The following is a 16,262-nucleotide window of genomic DNA, read 5'->3' as shown; positions in this document are numbered from 1 at the left end:
AGTAGTAGAGGTGTGTAAAGTCATCAGAGTTTTATGTTTGCACGGTGTGTAACAGATTGCACATACACATCAACAGTCTTACTCCTGCAAAGTTCCTGCAACAGTCTGGGGGATGTTCAGGTAATAATCCAAGGGCAAATATTTACCAACAGCAGGATGGTTTTGACTCCAAAAAGATACAAAAAAACATAAGCAATAAATTTGGACATCAACAGAGGTGAACAGACAAAGGGCAGCTGCTGATCCAAGTATGATACGGGCAAAAAAAACAACAACCCAGAAAGCAGGCAATTTCGAAATAAATAATCCAAAAAGCACCAACCAGGTGAGCACATGGAGCTTTAGGAGCAAATCAGGCAGGTAACACACAGGAGCACTTAAGGGGAAGCAGACAAGACACAAAACAAAACACACAAACCTGAAGGCAGGTAAACTTCAGGGTGGCAAACAAGGAGAAAAACACGACAACAAGGCGAGGGCAGAGAAAAGGAACATCCATCCATTCTCTATACACCGCTTTATCCTCTCTAGGGTCACGGGGGGTGCTGGAGCCTATCCCAGCTGACTCGGGCAAAGGCAGGGGACACCCTGGACAGGTCGTCAGTCTGTCACAGGGCTACATATACAGACAAACAATCACACCTACGGACAATTTAGAGTAACCAGTTAACCTCAGCATGTTTTTGGACTGTAGGAGGAAGCCGGAGTACCCAGAGAAAACCCACGCATGCACAGGGAGAACATGCAAACTCCATGCAGAAAGATCCCAGGGCCAGGCCTGGATTTGAACCGGGGATCTTCTTGCTGCAAGGCGAAAGTGCTAACCACTAACTCACTGTGCAGCCCTACTTATGTCTTTTTTTCATTAAAATTTAAAAAGTTCAAGGCCATCCATTCTTTGATGTCCTAAAGACATGCCAGAAGTGGTTTGAGTGAGAAGGCATTTTTCTTTTTTAGAGGCACATATAACTGACTATCGTCCGCATAAAAGTGGAAAGAGATGCCATGCTTTCTCAGGAAACGGAAAGAAAAATCTGAAAAATACAAGATGGTCAGGCATGAACTTTAAAAGAAATTTAAAAATGGTGAATTCAGATGGATTGACCCATTTAGTAACCATCAACCATAAAATCTTTCCTTTAGTATGCCTGGGGCTAAAAAACAAAACAAAACAAATCCTTCTAAGGGGTTAAATAAAAGAAAGAAAAACTGTGGGAAAATGTATGTTGACTGATTTTTTATACATAACATCTGCATCAAAAATCAGAATTTGTACAAATAATTTATTTCAAGTTTCAAGAAATTTGAGAAAGGTCAAAACGATAAATCAAATCAAAAATCGGCATTTTTACAAATAGTAATTTGTGTGACCAAAAAATTACAATTGGCTGCTGCATTTAATTCAGCTACACGTGATTCTTTTATGGATATCCAACCATTTAAAGTATTGTATTCAGGGACATGGTCATTCTGGACAAGCTTTAAGTCACTGAGGACACATTTTGAGTTTTTCTCCATTACAACATTTGACTGTAAAGTTACTATTTTATGCTACATTTAAAAATTTGGAAAAATTATTTTACAGATATTTACTGCCAAAAGAAAAATGATGTATGTTAAATACTGAAATATGGTAAATGATGTTTCTTTAACTGTTACTTTACAGTTTAACAGGTTTTCTTGAGTTAAATTACAAACAATATTTAGTAAAAAATCGAAAACAAATCAAATTTCATCTTAATTAAAGAAAAAAACAGGCCAAACGATATATTGTTTGTATTAAAAATATGTATTTGTATGTGAATTAATTTCTATTTGTAAATTGTGTGACAAAAATTTCACTTCCTGTATTAAAAATCACCTAAAAATATTCTAAAATGCATTTAGATGTTTAGCTCTGTTTAGTCTGACTGTTTTTGAACACACCACTGGAGGCAGTATGAGGTCTGGGTTTCTGCAAAGGTTATAGGTTTGGCAAGCAACCATCTTTCACCACCACAGCTTGAGGCACTTTCACGTTAAAAGCATAAAACAGACATGACAACTGTTAAAAACAACAAATAATCCAGAAGATCAAAAGGTTTTTTTTTAAATGACAGAAACATCGAAGTGCATACACTGAACAATGTGTTTGTGGAATGATTAGACAATCTTGCAGAAAGGTCAACCTGTCCTTTCCTTTGACAGTGTTGTGAATGTGAGAAATTTCCATCTGATAATTTGCAGTTATAATGTTCACAAGGTTCACAAGTGAAGGTAAACAGCCTTTTAACAATGATCACATGCATGCACACTGTAACCCAAAATCATCACGAGTACTTTGTAAATTAGATATACTTGGAGTCCCGTTTTGGCTGTTTCTCACAGAAGCTGCTCAGGCTGTTCCCAGAGACAGGGAGCAATGCCAAACCAAATTCTCAGTTTCATCACTTTCAGGAAACCAGCGAGTTCTTCTCCAGGTGCTTACATACAAGAGGATAAATAAACGAAGCAAACACGGCTGCTTTCGAGGATGATATGTCACTTACACCTGTGGGTTAACTGACCACGACTTGATATGCAAAACCTTTGACCTCTGATGGGAAACAGCCTGGTGGAACAGTCAGCTTAGAGATACTGACAACCAAGATATGACGACACAGACATTCCTCAGTAGAAACCAGGTAATGTGAACATTTTTTTATACAACAAACACCCTAAGATGAAATGCCACAATAAAGAGAGCCGATAAAAATTGCTCACCCCACTTTCAGAGGGGCTTTTTTGACATTGAATTAGAGTCGAAGTAATTAGGCTTTTTGGACAAGAATTTACAAATGTTACACAATTAGTGGAATGGAGATCATGTGAGTGCAATGAATGTGTCTCAAATGGTTGTCAAATGGTCCAGTCACTGGTGAATTCTTGGATAGAACTACACCATGAAGACAAGAGAACACTTAGACTGCTTTGTCTACATGGAGAAATGATTTTCCATTGCACCATTCCACTTGATTTACATTGACAGGACAGTACAAAAATGGAATGACCATACAAGATGCGTGATGATTAAGGGAAGCCACCAAGACACCTATGACTCCTTTAAAGTACTTACACTCTTCAGCAGCTGAGATACACACGTGGACAAAATTGTTGGTACCCCTCAGTTAAAGAAGGAAAAACCCACAATTCTCACTGAAATCACTTGAAACTCACAAAAGTAACAATAAATAAAAATTTATTGAAAATTAAATAATCAAAATCAGCCATCACTTTTGAATTGTTGATTAACATAATTATTTAAAAAAACAAACTCATGAAATAGGGCTGGACAAAAATGATGGTACCCATAACTTAATATTTTGTTGCACAACCTTTTGAGGCAATCACTGCAATTAAACGATTTCTGTATTTGTCAATGAGCGTTCTGCAGCTGTCAACAGGTATTTTGGCCCACTCCTCATGAGCAAACAGCTCCAGTTGTCTCAGGTTTGATGGGTGTCTTCTCCAAATGGCATGTTTCAGCTCCTTCCACATATGTTCAATGGGATTCAGATCTGGGCTCATAGAAGGCCACTTTAGAATAGTCCAACGCTTTTCTCTCAGCCATTCTTGGGTGTTTTTGGCTGTGTGTTTTGGATGGTTGTCCTGTTGGAAGACCCATGACCTGCGACTGAGACCAAGCTTTCTGACACTAGGCAGCACATTTCTCTCCAGAATGCCTTGATAGTCTTCAGATTTCATCGTACCTTGCACACTTTCAAGACACCCTGTGCCAGATGCAGCAAAGCAGCCCCAAAACATTACTGAGCTTCCTCCATGTTTCACCGTAGGGACAGTGCTCTTTTCTTCGTATGCTTGGTTTTTGAGTCTATGAACATAGAGTTGATGTGCCTTACCAAAAAGCTCCAGTTTGGTCTCATCTGTCCAAAGGACATTCTCCCAGAAGCTTTGTGGCTTGTCAACATGCATTTTTGCAAATTCCAGTCTGGCTTTTTTATGAGTTTTTTTCAGCAGTGGTGTCCTCCTTGGTCGTCTCCCATGAAGTCCACTTTGGCTCAAACAACGACGAATGGTGCGATCTGACACTGATGTACCTTGGCCTTGGAGTTCACCTTTAATTTCTTTGGAGGTTGCTCTGGGCTCTTTGGATACAATTCCAACGATCCGTCTCTTCAATTTGTCATCAATTTTCCTCTTGCGGCCACGTCCAGGGAGGTTGGCTACTGTCCCGTGGGTCTTGAACTTCTGAATAATATGAGCCACTGTTGTCACAGGAACTTCAAGCTGTTTAGAGATGGTCTTATAGCCTTTACCTTTAAGATGTTTGTCTATCATTTTTTTTTCGGATGTCCTGGGACAATTCTCTCCTTCGCTTTCTGTTGTCCATGTTCAGTGTGGTACACACCTTTTCACCAAACAGCAGGGTGACTACTTGTCTCCCTTTAAATAGGCAGACTGACTGATTATGAGTTTGGAAACACCTGTGATGTCAATTAAATGACACACCTGAGTTAATCATGTCACTCTGGTCAAATAGTTTTCAATCTTTTATAGAGGTACCATCATTTTTGTCCAGGCCTGTTTCATTAGTTTGTTTTTTTAAATAATTATGTTAATCAACAATTCAAAAGTAATGGCTGTTTTTGATTATTTAATTTTCAATAAATTTTTATTTATTGTTACTTTTGTGAGTTTCAAGTGATTTCAGTGAGAATTGTGGGTTTTTCCTTCTTTAACTGAGGGGTACCAACAATTTTGTCCACATGTGTAAAAGAGACTGTGCATACAACAACTATTGTCTGTTTTTTAACAGTCAAAGCTTTGTGGAAAATTGGCAAAAAGAAAGACAGTGTTGAAAAACTTCTTACCAAATCTCAATTTGAGTGTGTCAGAAGACAAAAGGAAGATTCTGAAGTCATGCAGAAGAAAATTGTTTAGTCTGTTGGGTCCAAAATTGAGTTTTTTGACCATCAGACTGGACGCTAGATGATGGAGACAAAACACTGCACATCATCACAAACACACCATCCACACTGTGAAGCACGGTGGTGGCAGCATTATGATATGAAGCGCGGTGGTGGCAGCATCATGGTATGCTCTCTGTCTGTTTTAGAATTGATTTTAGGATTTTGCTGATCACTTTTAAAGCTTGCCAGGGCCTTGCCCCTGGCTATATTTTAGACATGCTAACTCCGAATGTCCCCTCATGCAGCCTTAGATTCTCGGGTGGGTCCCTCCTAGTTGTTCCAAAGTGGAGACTTAAATCCATGGGTGACCGGGTTTTCTCCATCAGTGCCCCTCGACTTTGGAACGACCTGCCTGAGGAGATAAGGCTCGCCGAATCAGTAGATTCTTTTAAATCACTTCTTAAAACCCATATAGACTCGCTTTCCTGTAAAATTCTCTTTTATTTCTCTTTTATCACTATGCTCTACCTGTCAAAGCACTTTGTGAATATTCTTCTAAACGGTGCTATGCAAATAAAGTTATTTTTATTATTATTATTACTATTATTATTATTATTATAAGCATGGTGGTGGCAGTATAATGATGTGAAGCATGGTGCTGGCAGCATTATGATGTGAAGAAGCATGGTGGTGGCAGCACCATGGCAAGAAGCATGGTGGTGGAAAGATCATGATGGGGGATGCTTGTCAGCAGCGGGGACTGAAAGGTAACGGTAGAAGGTAAAATTAAAGTAGCAAAGTATAGTGACATCCTGGAGGACAACCTGATACAGTCCACAAGAGAACCACGACTTCTATTTGGAAAAGACTTGTTTTCCTGCAACACAGTGACCCAAAGACTACAATCAAAACATACAGAAATGATTTAAAGGCAGCAAGGTGAACGTTTTGGAGTGACCAAGTCAGAACCCAGACCTAAATTCTACTGAGAATTTGTGGCTGGACTTAATAAAAGAGCTGTACACTCAAAACCCCTCAGTAACCTTCACCTTGCAAAGAAGAACGGAGCAAAACTGCAGTTTCCAGATGTACAGTGTTGATTAAAATCTATCCACAAAGGTCCAATGCTGTAATCGTTGATAAAGTTGCATCTACTAAACACTGGCTTGAAGGGGGTGAATACTTATGCAGTGACTTAGTTTACAATTTATTGTTATTATTTGACATTACTTGGTGGAATTATGTTTTCCCTTTGACATTTAGGAGACATTTCATACAAATTCTTGTTACAAAGGTCAAATTATATTGACCAGTGTTCAGACAGACAATTTGAAAAGGAGGGAAATACTCCACTACTACTAGATAAACCTTGGACGAGACTTGCAATAAGAAAGTCGTTCTTCTTCATTGACATTTGAGGTAAGAATAAGTCCTTGCTGAACCTTCATTTCTGTTGTCACAAAGATCCTATCACCAAATTTGGCAAACACAGTGGAAACAGTGTTGATATACACACACTGAAGACAGAATGAAAAAAACTGAGCCTGGCGGTCCTTGTGAAGTTGGTAATGAAGCCAATTCTGGTGTTGACTTGCAGAAACAGGTGGGCAGCTTCTCAGATCAGGAAAAACCCACAGCATGAGTTAAGATAAAGAAATACACCTCAACTGGGCGACTGCTGTGTTTGTTCAGATAGTAAAATGATTAGTGTTTGTTTTCAAAATAAATGATCCTGAATTTCACTCCTATTGTTGGCATATGGATCTACAACCCCTGGCAAAAAATTATGGAATCGCCAGTCTTTCAGGATGTTCATTCAATTGTTTAATTTTATAGAAAACAAGCAGATCACAGACATACCACAAAACTAAAGTAATTTAAAATGGCAACTTTCTGGCTTTAAGAAACACTAAAAGAAATCAAGAAAAAAACAATACGGCTTTCAGGCCTTCATTCGAAGCATCCGTGTGTAGCACAAATGGGTTATCAAAATTTGGTTAAGCCAAGGTTGGAGGGTTCGTCAGCACCTCCACAAACCTGGATACCCCATTCTGATGCACAATAGTCAAAGTTATGAGTGTGCAAGAGGGAAGTTGCAAGAGGGAAGTTGACCCTTGTCACTGTTTTTTGCTTGACCTCTTCCCTTGCGGGTCTGGGATTTGGTGGCATGGCTTGTGCCAGCTGGGCTCTGGAGGAGTTCAAACAAGGGTCTTGCCAGTTGTGAAAAGTCTTGAATAAAGGACCTCTAATAACTAAGAAATCCTAGCAGTGTCCGGACCTATCCGACGGTGCAGGGTTTCTTATCCTTCAGGGCAATGACCACTTCCAAATCCTTTGGTTGATCTGTATCCCTTCCCCTGACACCATCCGCCCAATGTATCGGATTTGCCTCTTAAAGAATTCACATTTGGCTGGACGAAGCTTAATGCCATGTTGTCGCATCCGGTGGAGCACTCGACTGAGATGGTCCACGTGTACTGCAAAAGATTTTGAATAACACAAGACATCATCTAAATATGGCACACAAAACTCATCCCTAATGCCTTCGAGTTCTCCCTCCATAGACCTCTGGAATGTGGCTGGTGCATTTGTCACCCCAAAGGACATTCTGACCCATTCATAGAGTCCCCAGGGAATGCTAAACACTGTCAAAGGTCTTGACTCCCCACTCACAAACCCTGATGGTATGCACTCCCTTGGTCCAAGATCGAGAACCATGAATTGTCTGCCAGGCTGTCCAGTAGATCCGAGATCCATGGCAGTGGATGACGATCAGGAATTGTCTTGCGATTGAGCTCACGAAAGTCAACACACAGGCCCAGACTGTGGTCTTTTTTGCGCACACACACAACTGGTGAGGAATAAGCCGACACTGACTTAGAGATCCATCCCGTCTAAGAGGTTTTGAATATACTCCTTTACCTCTTTATACAGTGGTCTTGGAATAGAATTGTAGCTTTTCTGAACAGGAGTGTTGTCTGTCGTGTTGATTTTCAACTGTAAGCCAGGAATACATCCAATGTCTCCTTCCTCACGAGCAAACACGTCTGATTCTTCATAGAGCATCTGTTTTACCACTTCCTGTTTGTGCTCGGACAGATAGTCAAGATTGACATTTGGATGCCATTTCTGTTGTGAGGAGGCAGCTCTCTGAGTTCCATTCACCTCACTTTGTCCTTCATCAGTCGGGCTTCAATAGGTAGAGCACAGGAGAGAATCACCGTGTGGGTCTGCTGGATTCTGAGGAGTGGAGAGAATATTTGCAGGTTTACTGTCAGAAATTTCCTCAATGAGTCCAAGGATTGTCTTTGGAGGTAGAAAGATGTCATGCTTTGTTAAATTCTAGACTGGGATTCTCACTATTTTAGAGGCACCAGCAGGCACGTCAACAAGAACAGGAAGCAGCTCTAACTCATCTGTAATATGCAATCTACACCTGGCTCAATAGCATTGGTCCTCCTCCAGGGAAAGCTCCAATGCGACATTTAACCTCACAGATTTAGCTGCTGTGGACAGTGAGTCCCTTCTTTCCAACTCTCCCCACTGGGCTTTCAGAATCTTCCTGGGAAGGCATTGTGTGAATGAAAGAGACAAGACTTTCAGCATCGCTCTTCTGGATTTTCAAGGTCTCCGACAGTAAGTCCACCAAGTTCATGTTATCAGTTTGGTCACTGTTCTGCATGAAATCTAGCAATAGGCTGCTAACATTTTCTTGACTGACGAGCATTGAGACATAGGGACCACTGAACCATATTTGTGACTTGTTATCTCAACAAGAACTCTATTCACCCATCAAATGGTACATCTGTCCTATTAGCCACAATAACGTTGAGTGGGTGGTCTGGAAGTAGTCTTTCAAGGGGTTTGGATTCTTACTATTTGGCAAGGCTTCTGCACCCAAGACTTCTCCACTATACTAACCTGTGCCCCACTGTCCAATAGCATCTGGAGTACTACCCCATCCAAGTTACAAGTTACCATGTACCTACCACCAATCAACTGTGCAACATGTTTCCCCTTTAACACATTGTTTTGTTTGAGGGTTCTCTCTTTGGAATGTGGCTTTCTGTGATGTGGGACACTGCACTCTGTCTTGGTCACTGGTGGTCCCTCCCCAGTGACCTCACCCAGTTCCTGATGGGATTGTTCTCTGCAGGCAGCCAATAGCTTTGTGTCCGTCTTTTCCACACCGGAAACAGTGTGTGCAGTTGTCGTTTCCATGAGAGACACACTGGTGGCATTTCCCTTTAACCTCTGACTTGGCTGACTGTTTTAGTTGTGGTGAAGGAGTATCTATGTTCTCTGTGGCTGAATTAACTATTGGTTGTGACAAGCTTTCTCTAAACTCTTGGACAAGGAGTGGCGCAGTTGCGCTGTCAAGCTTCTGTATTGCAGCGTGATTAGCTTGGACTTCTTCTGCATCTGAACTGCATTCTGCCTGACCCTATCCTGCTGTTCAGCACTGACACTGATCGCTTTTTGTTTGAGTGTCTGACCCAAACCTGTTTTGCTTCTCTGTATCCTCACTCAACAAATCTTTGTTATCACCTCCAGGATGAAGTCATCAGTAACACTCATGTCTGAAATGTGAGGTTTAAGATCTCACCTGATGTATGAGTATTTTTTCATTCATTACCCTGGTACAGTGAATGGAGAAACACCCTTGCAACTAGTTTGCTGTCATACAAAAAAAATCTGTACTTGGTTTGGATGCAAACATTACACGCTGTTTTAGTCCCATTAGTCATGACATTTTCTACTCTTCAAGTCTGCAATGTATACTCATTATAAGCATGTTTACTGACCTGTGAAAAAGAATAGAGGAGGCACACACATTGAGCTGGCGTTGCATGGACGTATATTAAAGAGTAGCTGCCGCATCGACGCTACTGCCTATTGGGGCTGACGAGCGGTGGGGCCGCCATCTTGGTCCGGTCAGCCGCTCCACTCGGCGCTGTTTGACAGCGCATTTAATCCATCTTAACTCTAAATATTAAACTGATTTTCACGCGGTTTTTTTTATATTTTTTTGTTGCAACGTCACACATGTAGCTATGATACAGGACAAATGGTTCAACGTATTTTAATATCTATAGTGGGAATAATAGATAATATAATATAGTAATAGAGTATTCTGATATTAAGCTCGACTGTAGACAGGTATTTGCAAACCTGTTAACACACACACACTAGTATATGTTAGAGAAGCAGATAATGGCAGTAAAGTCAATTATTTTAATAATTTGAAGAGACAATATATGATTACGCTATATATACATATATAAACAAAATACTGACTAATGAACACATATTTCTATATAAAACAATAGATAGAAGTTATATATCAGAGAAAATGAATATATATAAATCATAGATGGAGTATCAACATCATTCACATATATATAGGCTATAATAGATAAAGTTATATATCAGAGAAAATCATACTACATATATAAATCATGCATGGAGTATCAATATAATTAATATATCAGAAAACTGACTAATGTGTTCAGTAGTCAGTATTTTGTTTATATATGTATATATGGCGTAATCATATATTGTCTCTTCAAATTATTAAAATAATTCACTTTATTGCCAATTATCTGCTTCTCTAACATATATTAGTGTGTGTGTGTGTGTTATACAGTGTTTGCAAAATACCTGTCTACAGTCGAGCTTAATATCGAGCTTATTATCTTAATATCAGTGAAATCAGTTAATATCAGAGTTAAGATGGATGCGCTGTCAAACAGCGCTGAGTGGAGCGGGTGACCGGACCAAGATGGCGGCCGTATTTATCGCTGCGCAGCACCCCGAACGGCGTCCTACTCTTTATTATGTCTATGGGCCATTAGGTTCACACAGGAAAGGTTTATTCTTTCTCTGTGTGCCAAAAAACACGACTCTTTACGCAGCACGATACACGGCCCTCTAATCGGCTGGATTGGAAATAGCGCTCGAGGTAAGTGAAACTGTAATGAAATCACAGGAGTGATTAAATCAAATAAAGTAATGGTAGCACCAAATAAAATAAATAAAATCACCATAGGGGTGCCCTCTTTTCACTTCATCTGTTGAACACTTCATTTTACTTTCTTTACTTATTATCTCTGAAGCCAATCATTCCCCTTTAGCAGGTCACCAAACGCCACCACCATGTACATCAGTGCATTACTCATGTGAAATATGACTATAGTCACTTTAAACAAACTGACATGTGCAAATATTAATTCTGGAACACCATATAATTTGTGCAAACCCTCTCGGGATATTTATATGTTCATTTTTATAAATACAGAGTGCTCCTTAAAATGTGTACCTTTTTATTTTTATAATGCATATAGTTTCTCTTTTGCTGCTGCTATTGCTGGAACTCTTCATCTGTTTTTTTTTATTTAATTTTTTTTACAAAGCTAATTTTGACAAACGTACAAAGAATTCCCAATATACCTGTACTGTAATGTACTAGTACAAATGGCAACAAACCCTATTCTATTCTATTCTTGACAAACAGTAGAAAATAAAACCCAAGATGAAGCAGGACGAACAATGGCTGCTTAGTTGGCTAATTTAGCTCAGCAGCTAACCAACTTTAGCCAGCTAGCTATGGCCCCAGTAGGTCTGCTAGCTAGGTCAGAAAAAACTCAGCAATCCACAAGTGCCATTATAGAAGCCGTAGCAGTAATTTAAATGCTTAAAAAAGAAAGACAACAAATAACATTTGTTGCTGTCATGAATTTTATTGCCATAAGCAATTCTGACATGATATTGAAATGCAGATGCATAGTTAATATCACAGGCTTTTTATTCTGAGTAGACTGTAGGAAGGCTGGAAAGACATTGGACCAGAAATTCACATAACGCAGCTTCAGCTGTTGTCTTACAAAGTTTGCATTCATATTATTACGGATTTCCAGATACTTGTGTCCATCGCGGTGAACTGGGGCCAGGTAGCAGGGACTTTCAGGCCTCCTTTGTTGGGATCTCTGTCAACAAAACCAGAGAACAGGTCAAAATAAATTATGCAGTTATCGTTTTCTATATCAGTGATTCAGGTTTGTGTGATACTGCCATGTTTGTTGTCTGCAGAATTATACCCAGTTTTGGCAAAGTTAGTCAGTAGGCAATCAATGTAGCCCAGAGAGGTCACGATGGCTAGGCCAGTACCCAGCGGTGTGGCAAAAGGCTTTCCGAACACGTACTGCAGGTCATCAGCGTGGTCAGCCGCCCATCCAGCTAGATAGGGCATGATGACGCCGCCCAAACGGTTGGGCTCGGACATGACGTAGGAGTACGTGCGTCAGTTCTTTAAAGAGATGGTGAAAAAACAGGTTTGTGATGAAGACTACACCAATGACTGGGTGTACTCTGAAATACTAAAACCTAAGTAAATCTTAGAAAATCCCAATAAGTGCCCATTCACATTCTCATATGCAGGACCCTGTTGTCAATCAGTGTCACCATTAGTCTTGACTGCTCCATTGCTGTTAATGTCATGTTTAAAGACAGGTAACCAATGTTCCACACGAAAGATTAAATAACCCCCCAAAAGAATTAACTTGGATTTCTTTCACCTTGCAGATAAAGAAAAATGGTCATGAATCTTGAACAATTTCATATACTATCTGAAAAACAAGTTTATAGCCTCATTAAAAGTTGTTTGTTCTACTACATTGGACCATCATGCAGTTAAAGAAAAGTTATGCATGTAAAACAAAAGCGCTTGTAAATAAAGTGACAGGGACATCATAAGAATAAGATTTTATTCTCACCCAGCATTAGCAGCATGAAGGTAAGGGCAGCCTGCGTAGGAGCAAGGAAAATGTAGTCTGTTCCAATTTCCACAACAGTTTTCTTGATGGTCTCCCTGTCGGGTTTACTTCCCCAGGTTGAGGTGTATGTGGAGTAAGCCTCATTCAAACCAGCTGCACCCTTCTCTCTAGTGTAGGAAGCCAACAGTCTCTTCACATCGTCACTGCAAAAAAAAAGAGAGAGTTTTGCACTGAGCTTTGATAAAACACCTTCAATTCAATTCAATTTTATTTATATAGCACCAATTACAGTCAAATTGTCTCGAGAAGCTTTACAGAACCCATATGCCTGATTCCTAGAAAAAGCCCCAAGGCGACCGTGGCAAAACTACCAATAGCTCAAACAATCCTCTGATATGCAGTTACTGGCCTCCCTAATAAGCCAAGTGTTAATTGCCCTCTTATGTGTTGTGCTGTTCTCCGTATGGTGATGTTTTCTCTTGGCACTATCCTCACACCCTAACTGGTTGAGGCAGAGGCCGCCCTCCCTGAGCTTGATTCTGGCAAAGGTTTTCCCTCCTGGTTAAAAGGAGTTTCCCAACTCCACTGTTGAGAGGTGTATAGTCAAAGTGAATCCAGAAGAGACGGGACATTTGTTGTGTTTGTCCATATAAATTTTGTTATGTCTTTGCCTTGCTATGTGAAGTGCATTGTGATGAAATATGCTCAGTTAGCGCTACATGAATGAAACTAATTTCAATTGAATAGATTTCTAATCAAAGTTTTCTATGCTTTAAGTAAGAACATTTTGCAAATATTGTTTCTCATCAATCAAACGGCTTGAACTCACATTGGCGTGTCCACCAAGTCAGAGTTGATTGATGGAACATCTACACCAGTGAAGATATGTCCGTCCATGTCGTTGAGTCCAGCAATGTAGTCAATGTCGGCTGCATTGTGGAACAAGTTGGAAGGCTCATCCGGTAAGAAGTCGCCATCGATCACAGGAGACAGGAGCAGTTTGAATAAAATGGGAGCTGACAAGTACAGACAATCAATCACAGAATGTGTTATTTATGTAATACAATATCAGGTTTACTTTTACTAATCATTAAAGTTTTCTTCACTGTGGTCTGAAAGAAATTCAATGTCATACTCAATGTTTGACACAATGTAAAAAATGAGAATGTAAAGTTGTAGTGCGCAGAGGAGTCCTTACAATCAGGAGAGCCGGATATGTCAATGGAACCAGCCAATGTTAGTTGCACAGGATCAGTCATCTTCAAACAAGCAGCCATTCTGTCATCGGTAGGGCAGTTGACTTTTAATGCAATCTGGGGAAAGTGTTCAGATCATCTTTAATTACTATTCCTGTTAATTATTTAAAAAGTGTTACCTTGTCAGAGAAACTGCAATGTACCTCCTCAGCGAACCTGCGGGGTTTCTGTTGACACCCCAAGGACAAAGGGCGACACCACTCTGGGAGATGGCTCTCTTGATCAGTCCTTTGTTGTGGGGAGTTAAAGTCTATAGATTGACAAATATAAATGTTTGAATACATCCTCGCGTTGACAATCTATCCACCTTATCACACAGTGAGCTAGACGCCTAGAAAAAAAACAGGCTCTCACCTGGAAGCTGACACTAGCTCCACCTGCAGACTCTCCAAAGATGGTGATGTTGTCAGGGTCTCCTCCAAATGAGCGGATGTTTCTGTGAACCCAGGCGATGGCAGCCTGCTGGTCCCACAGACCATAATTTCCTGACCAGAATCAAACATAAATCAGTTCATGGAAAGAATTAATCATATCATGCAAATATTTTTGAAGTTGGTAATGTAAACATCTACCAGACACCTACCAGGTATACTAGAGTCTCCAGTGCTCAGGAAGCCCAGAGTTCCCACACGATACCCCACTGTCACAACAATAACATCTCCTCTTTCTGCAATCTCCTCCCCGCTGTACAGATAGTTATCAAGGAAGTTAGCACCCATTGAACCTCCGACCAGGAAGCCTCCTCCAAAGATCCAGACCATGACAGGCAGACCAGTGGACACTAAAGGATAAAAGAGACAGCTGTAGTGTTGTATTTCAGACACTTGTCAAGCTACCATCAGTCCTTACCTGAGCGGCCATGAGGAACCCAGATATTCAGATAGAGACAGTCCTCATTGCCCATGGTGTTAATCATGAGAAAGTCCACCTGAAGGCATCTCGGCGCAAACTCTTTGGCCTTCAAAATACCTGACCAGAGACCGAAAAGTTATTTTATTATTATTATTATTTTACAGAGATAAACAATGCTTTTAATAAATAGAATATTGTATCGTTAAGGATTTTAGCTGATGTTCAAATATAGGTCAACAGGTTGAGGACAAATACTTTTCAATCATTACATTTATTTAGAAAGGGAAGCTGGGAGTTACGGGCCAAAATCAAGTAGATTGGAAGGACACTGGTTCTACCCACCATCCCAGCCAGGGTGACGCTTCGGTTTCTCGAACCTTCCAGGGATGTCAGCAAAGGGAACTCCTCTAAAGATATCCATGTAATTGCCATAGCTAATACGAACATTTTCACCCTCCACCATTCCTCCCTCTGTGTAAACCACTCCAAGCTACAGAAATGAATTACAGAAAAATAGGAAATAGGGGCATGAGATAGCAATGTTTTTCTCGCAACATTCATGAAATCTAATTTTGAATGTTCAATTGTCTGACAGCAAAACTGTCAAGACAAATTCTGATTTCATTAAAAACAGTAGCTGAATTGTAGGTACAAACATAAAATATTTTTTCAATAAACTGAATATTATTTTTGAGGTACTAAACACATATCTACAAACATGATAATGTGTGTGGTACTTACAGAGGTCGCAGAGACCGACTCCAGAAACACAGCAACAGCAACCAAAATCCCCACAATCGCCATCATGACTAAAGTGACAACCAGGTAGGTTTTTAGCCGAACTTTTATAAAGGAGAACCCTCCCCTAAACCAGTGTGCAGCAAGTGGGTCTCTTATCCCATTGTTGCATCATGTGTAATATTTAACCATTTTGACTCTTTCCTCTTTGCTTACCTAGGATGACCTCAACCACTGATTGAACAGAATTGACACAGGCAGTGATCAAAGAAAAATGAAGGCTGATTTCTATTTTAAATGAAAGTCAGAAATCAGACTACAAAGACATGTATTGGTCTTCACAAAAAAGGAGTAAGTGAAAAGTAAGGTTTCCAAAGTGATTTTTTTAAAGTATTTTTTTCCCAACTTGAGCCTTTGTCAGGAGGCCAATCTTTACCGAGTTTACACAGCTGTCCAACTGTGCTCCAAGTCACACTCACCTGTTATAAAATTAATCTTTGGTGGCCTTCATTGTGGCCAACCATTAGTACTATTTTTACTGGATTAAAGTGACATTATTGCATGTCAAAAAATATTCTTCTGCTATTGAGCTGTAATTTTCAGAAAATTTCAATCTGTGTTTTATGATAAAACTGTACCTAATTAAGAAATATGTTATATATGTATTTAACTACATATCCTGCCTAACCAAGGCTCACAGTTGCAAGAAATCTTCGGTTGTGTTGCTGCAAATTTGAGGTTAGTAGCAAACTTGT

The 16,262-nt window shown here is 39.9% G+C and overlaps 1 protein-coding gene across 1 annotated transcript; it reads right to left on the bottom strand.

The window, feature by feature from the left end:
- Positions 1–11,693: 11,693 nt before the first annotated feature.
- Positions 11,694–15,668, bottom strand: LOC110949149 (bile salt-activated lipase-like). Its single transcript, XM_051938585.1, is given in 17 exon segments — positions 11,694–11,719; positions 11,722–11,820; positions 11,823–11,875; positions 11,987–12,027; positions 12,029–12,060; positions 12,063–12,191; positions 12,657–12,686; positions 12,689–12,864; positions 13,491–13,677; positions 13,860–13,974; positions 14,061–14,077; positions 14,080–14,167; positions 14,272–14,402; positions 14,501–14,698; positions 14,767–14,886; positions 15,112–15,259; positions 15,511–15,668. Coding segments are annotated over 17 exon segments (1,656 nt in total). The 5' UTR covers positions 15,577–15,668.
- Positions 15,669–16,262: the final 594 nt, after the last annotated feature.

The sequence above is a fragment of the Acanthochromis polyacanthus genome, chromosome 18, assembly GCF_021347895.1.
Source record: "Acanthochromis polyacanthus isolate Apoly-LR-REF ecotype Palm Island chromosome 18, KAUST_Apoly_ChrSc, whole genome shotgun sequence".
NCBI lineage: Eukaryota > Metazoa > Chordata > Actinopteri > Pomacentridae > Acanthochromis > Acanthochromis polyacanthus.
The sequence above is the reverse complement of the archived record's forward strand: the minus strand, read 5'-3'. Positions and strand labels throughout refer to the sequence as shown.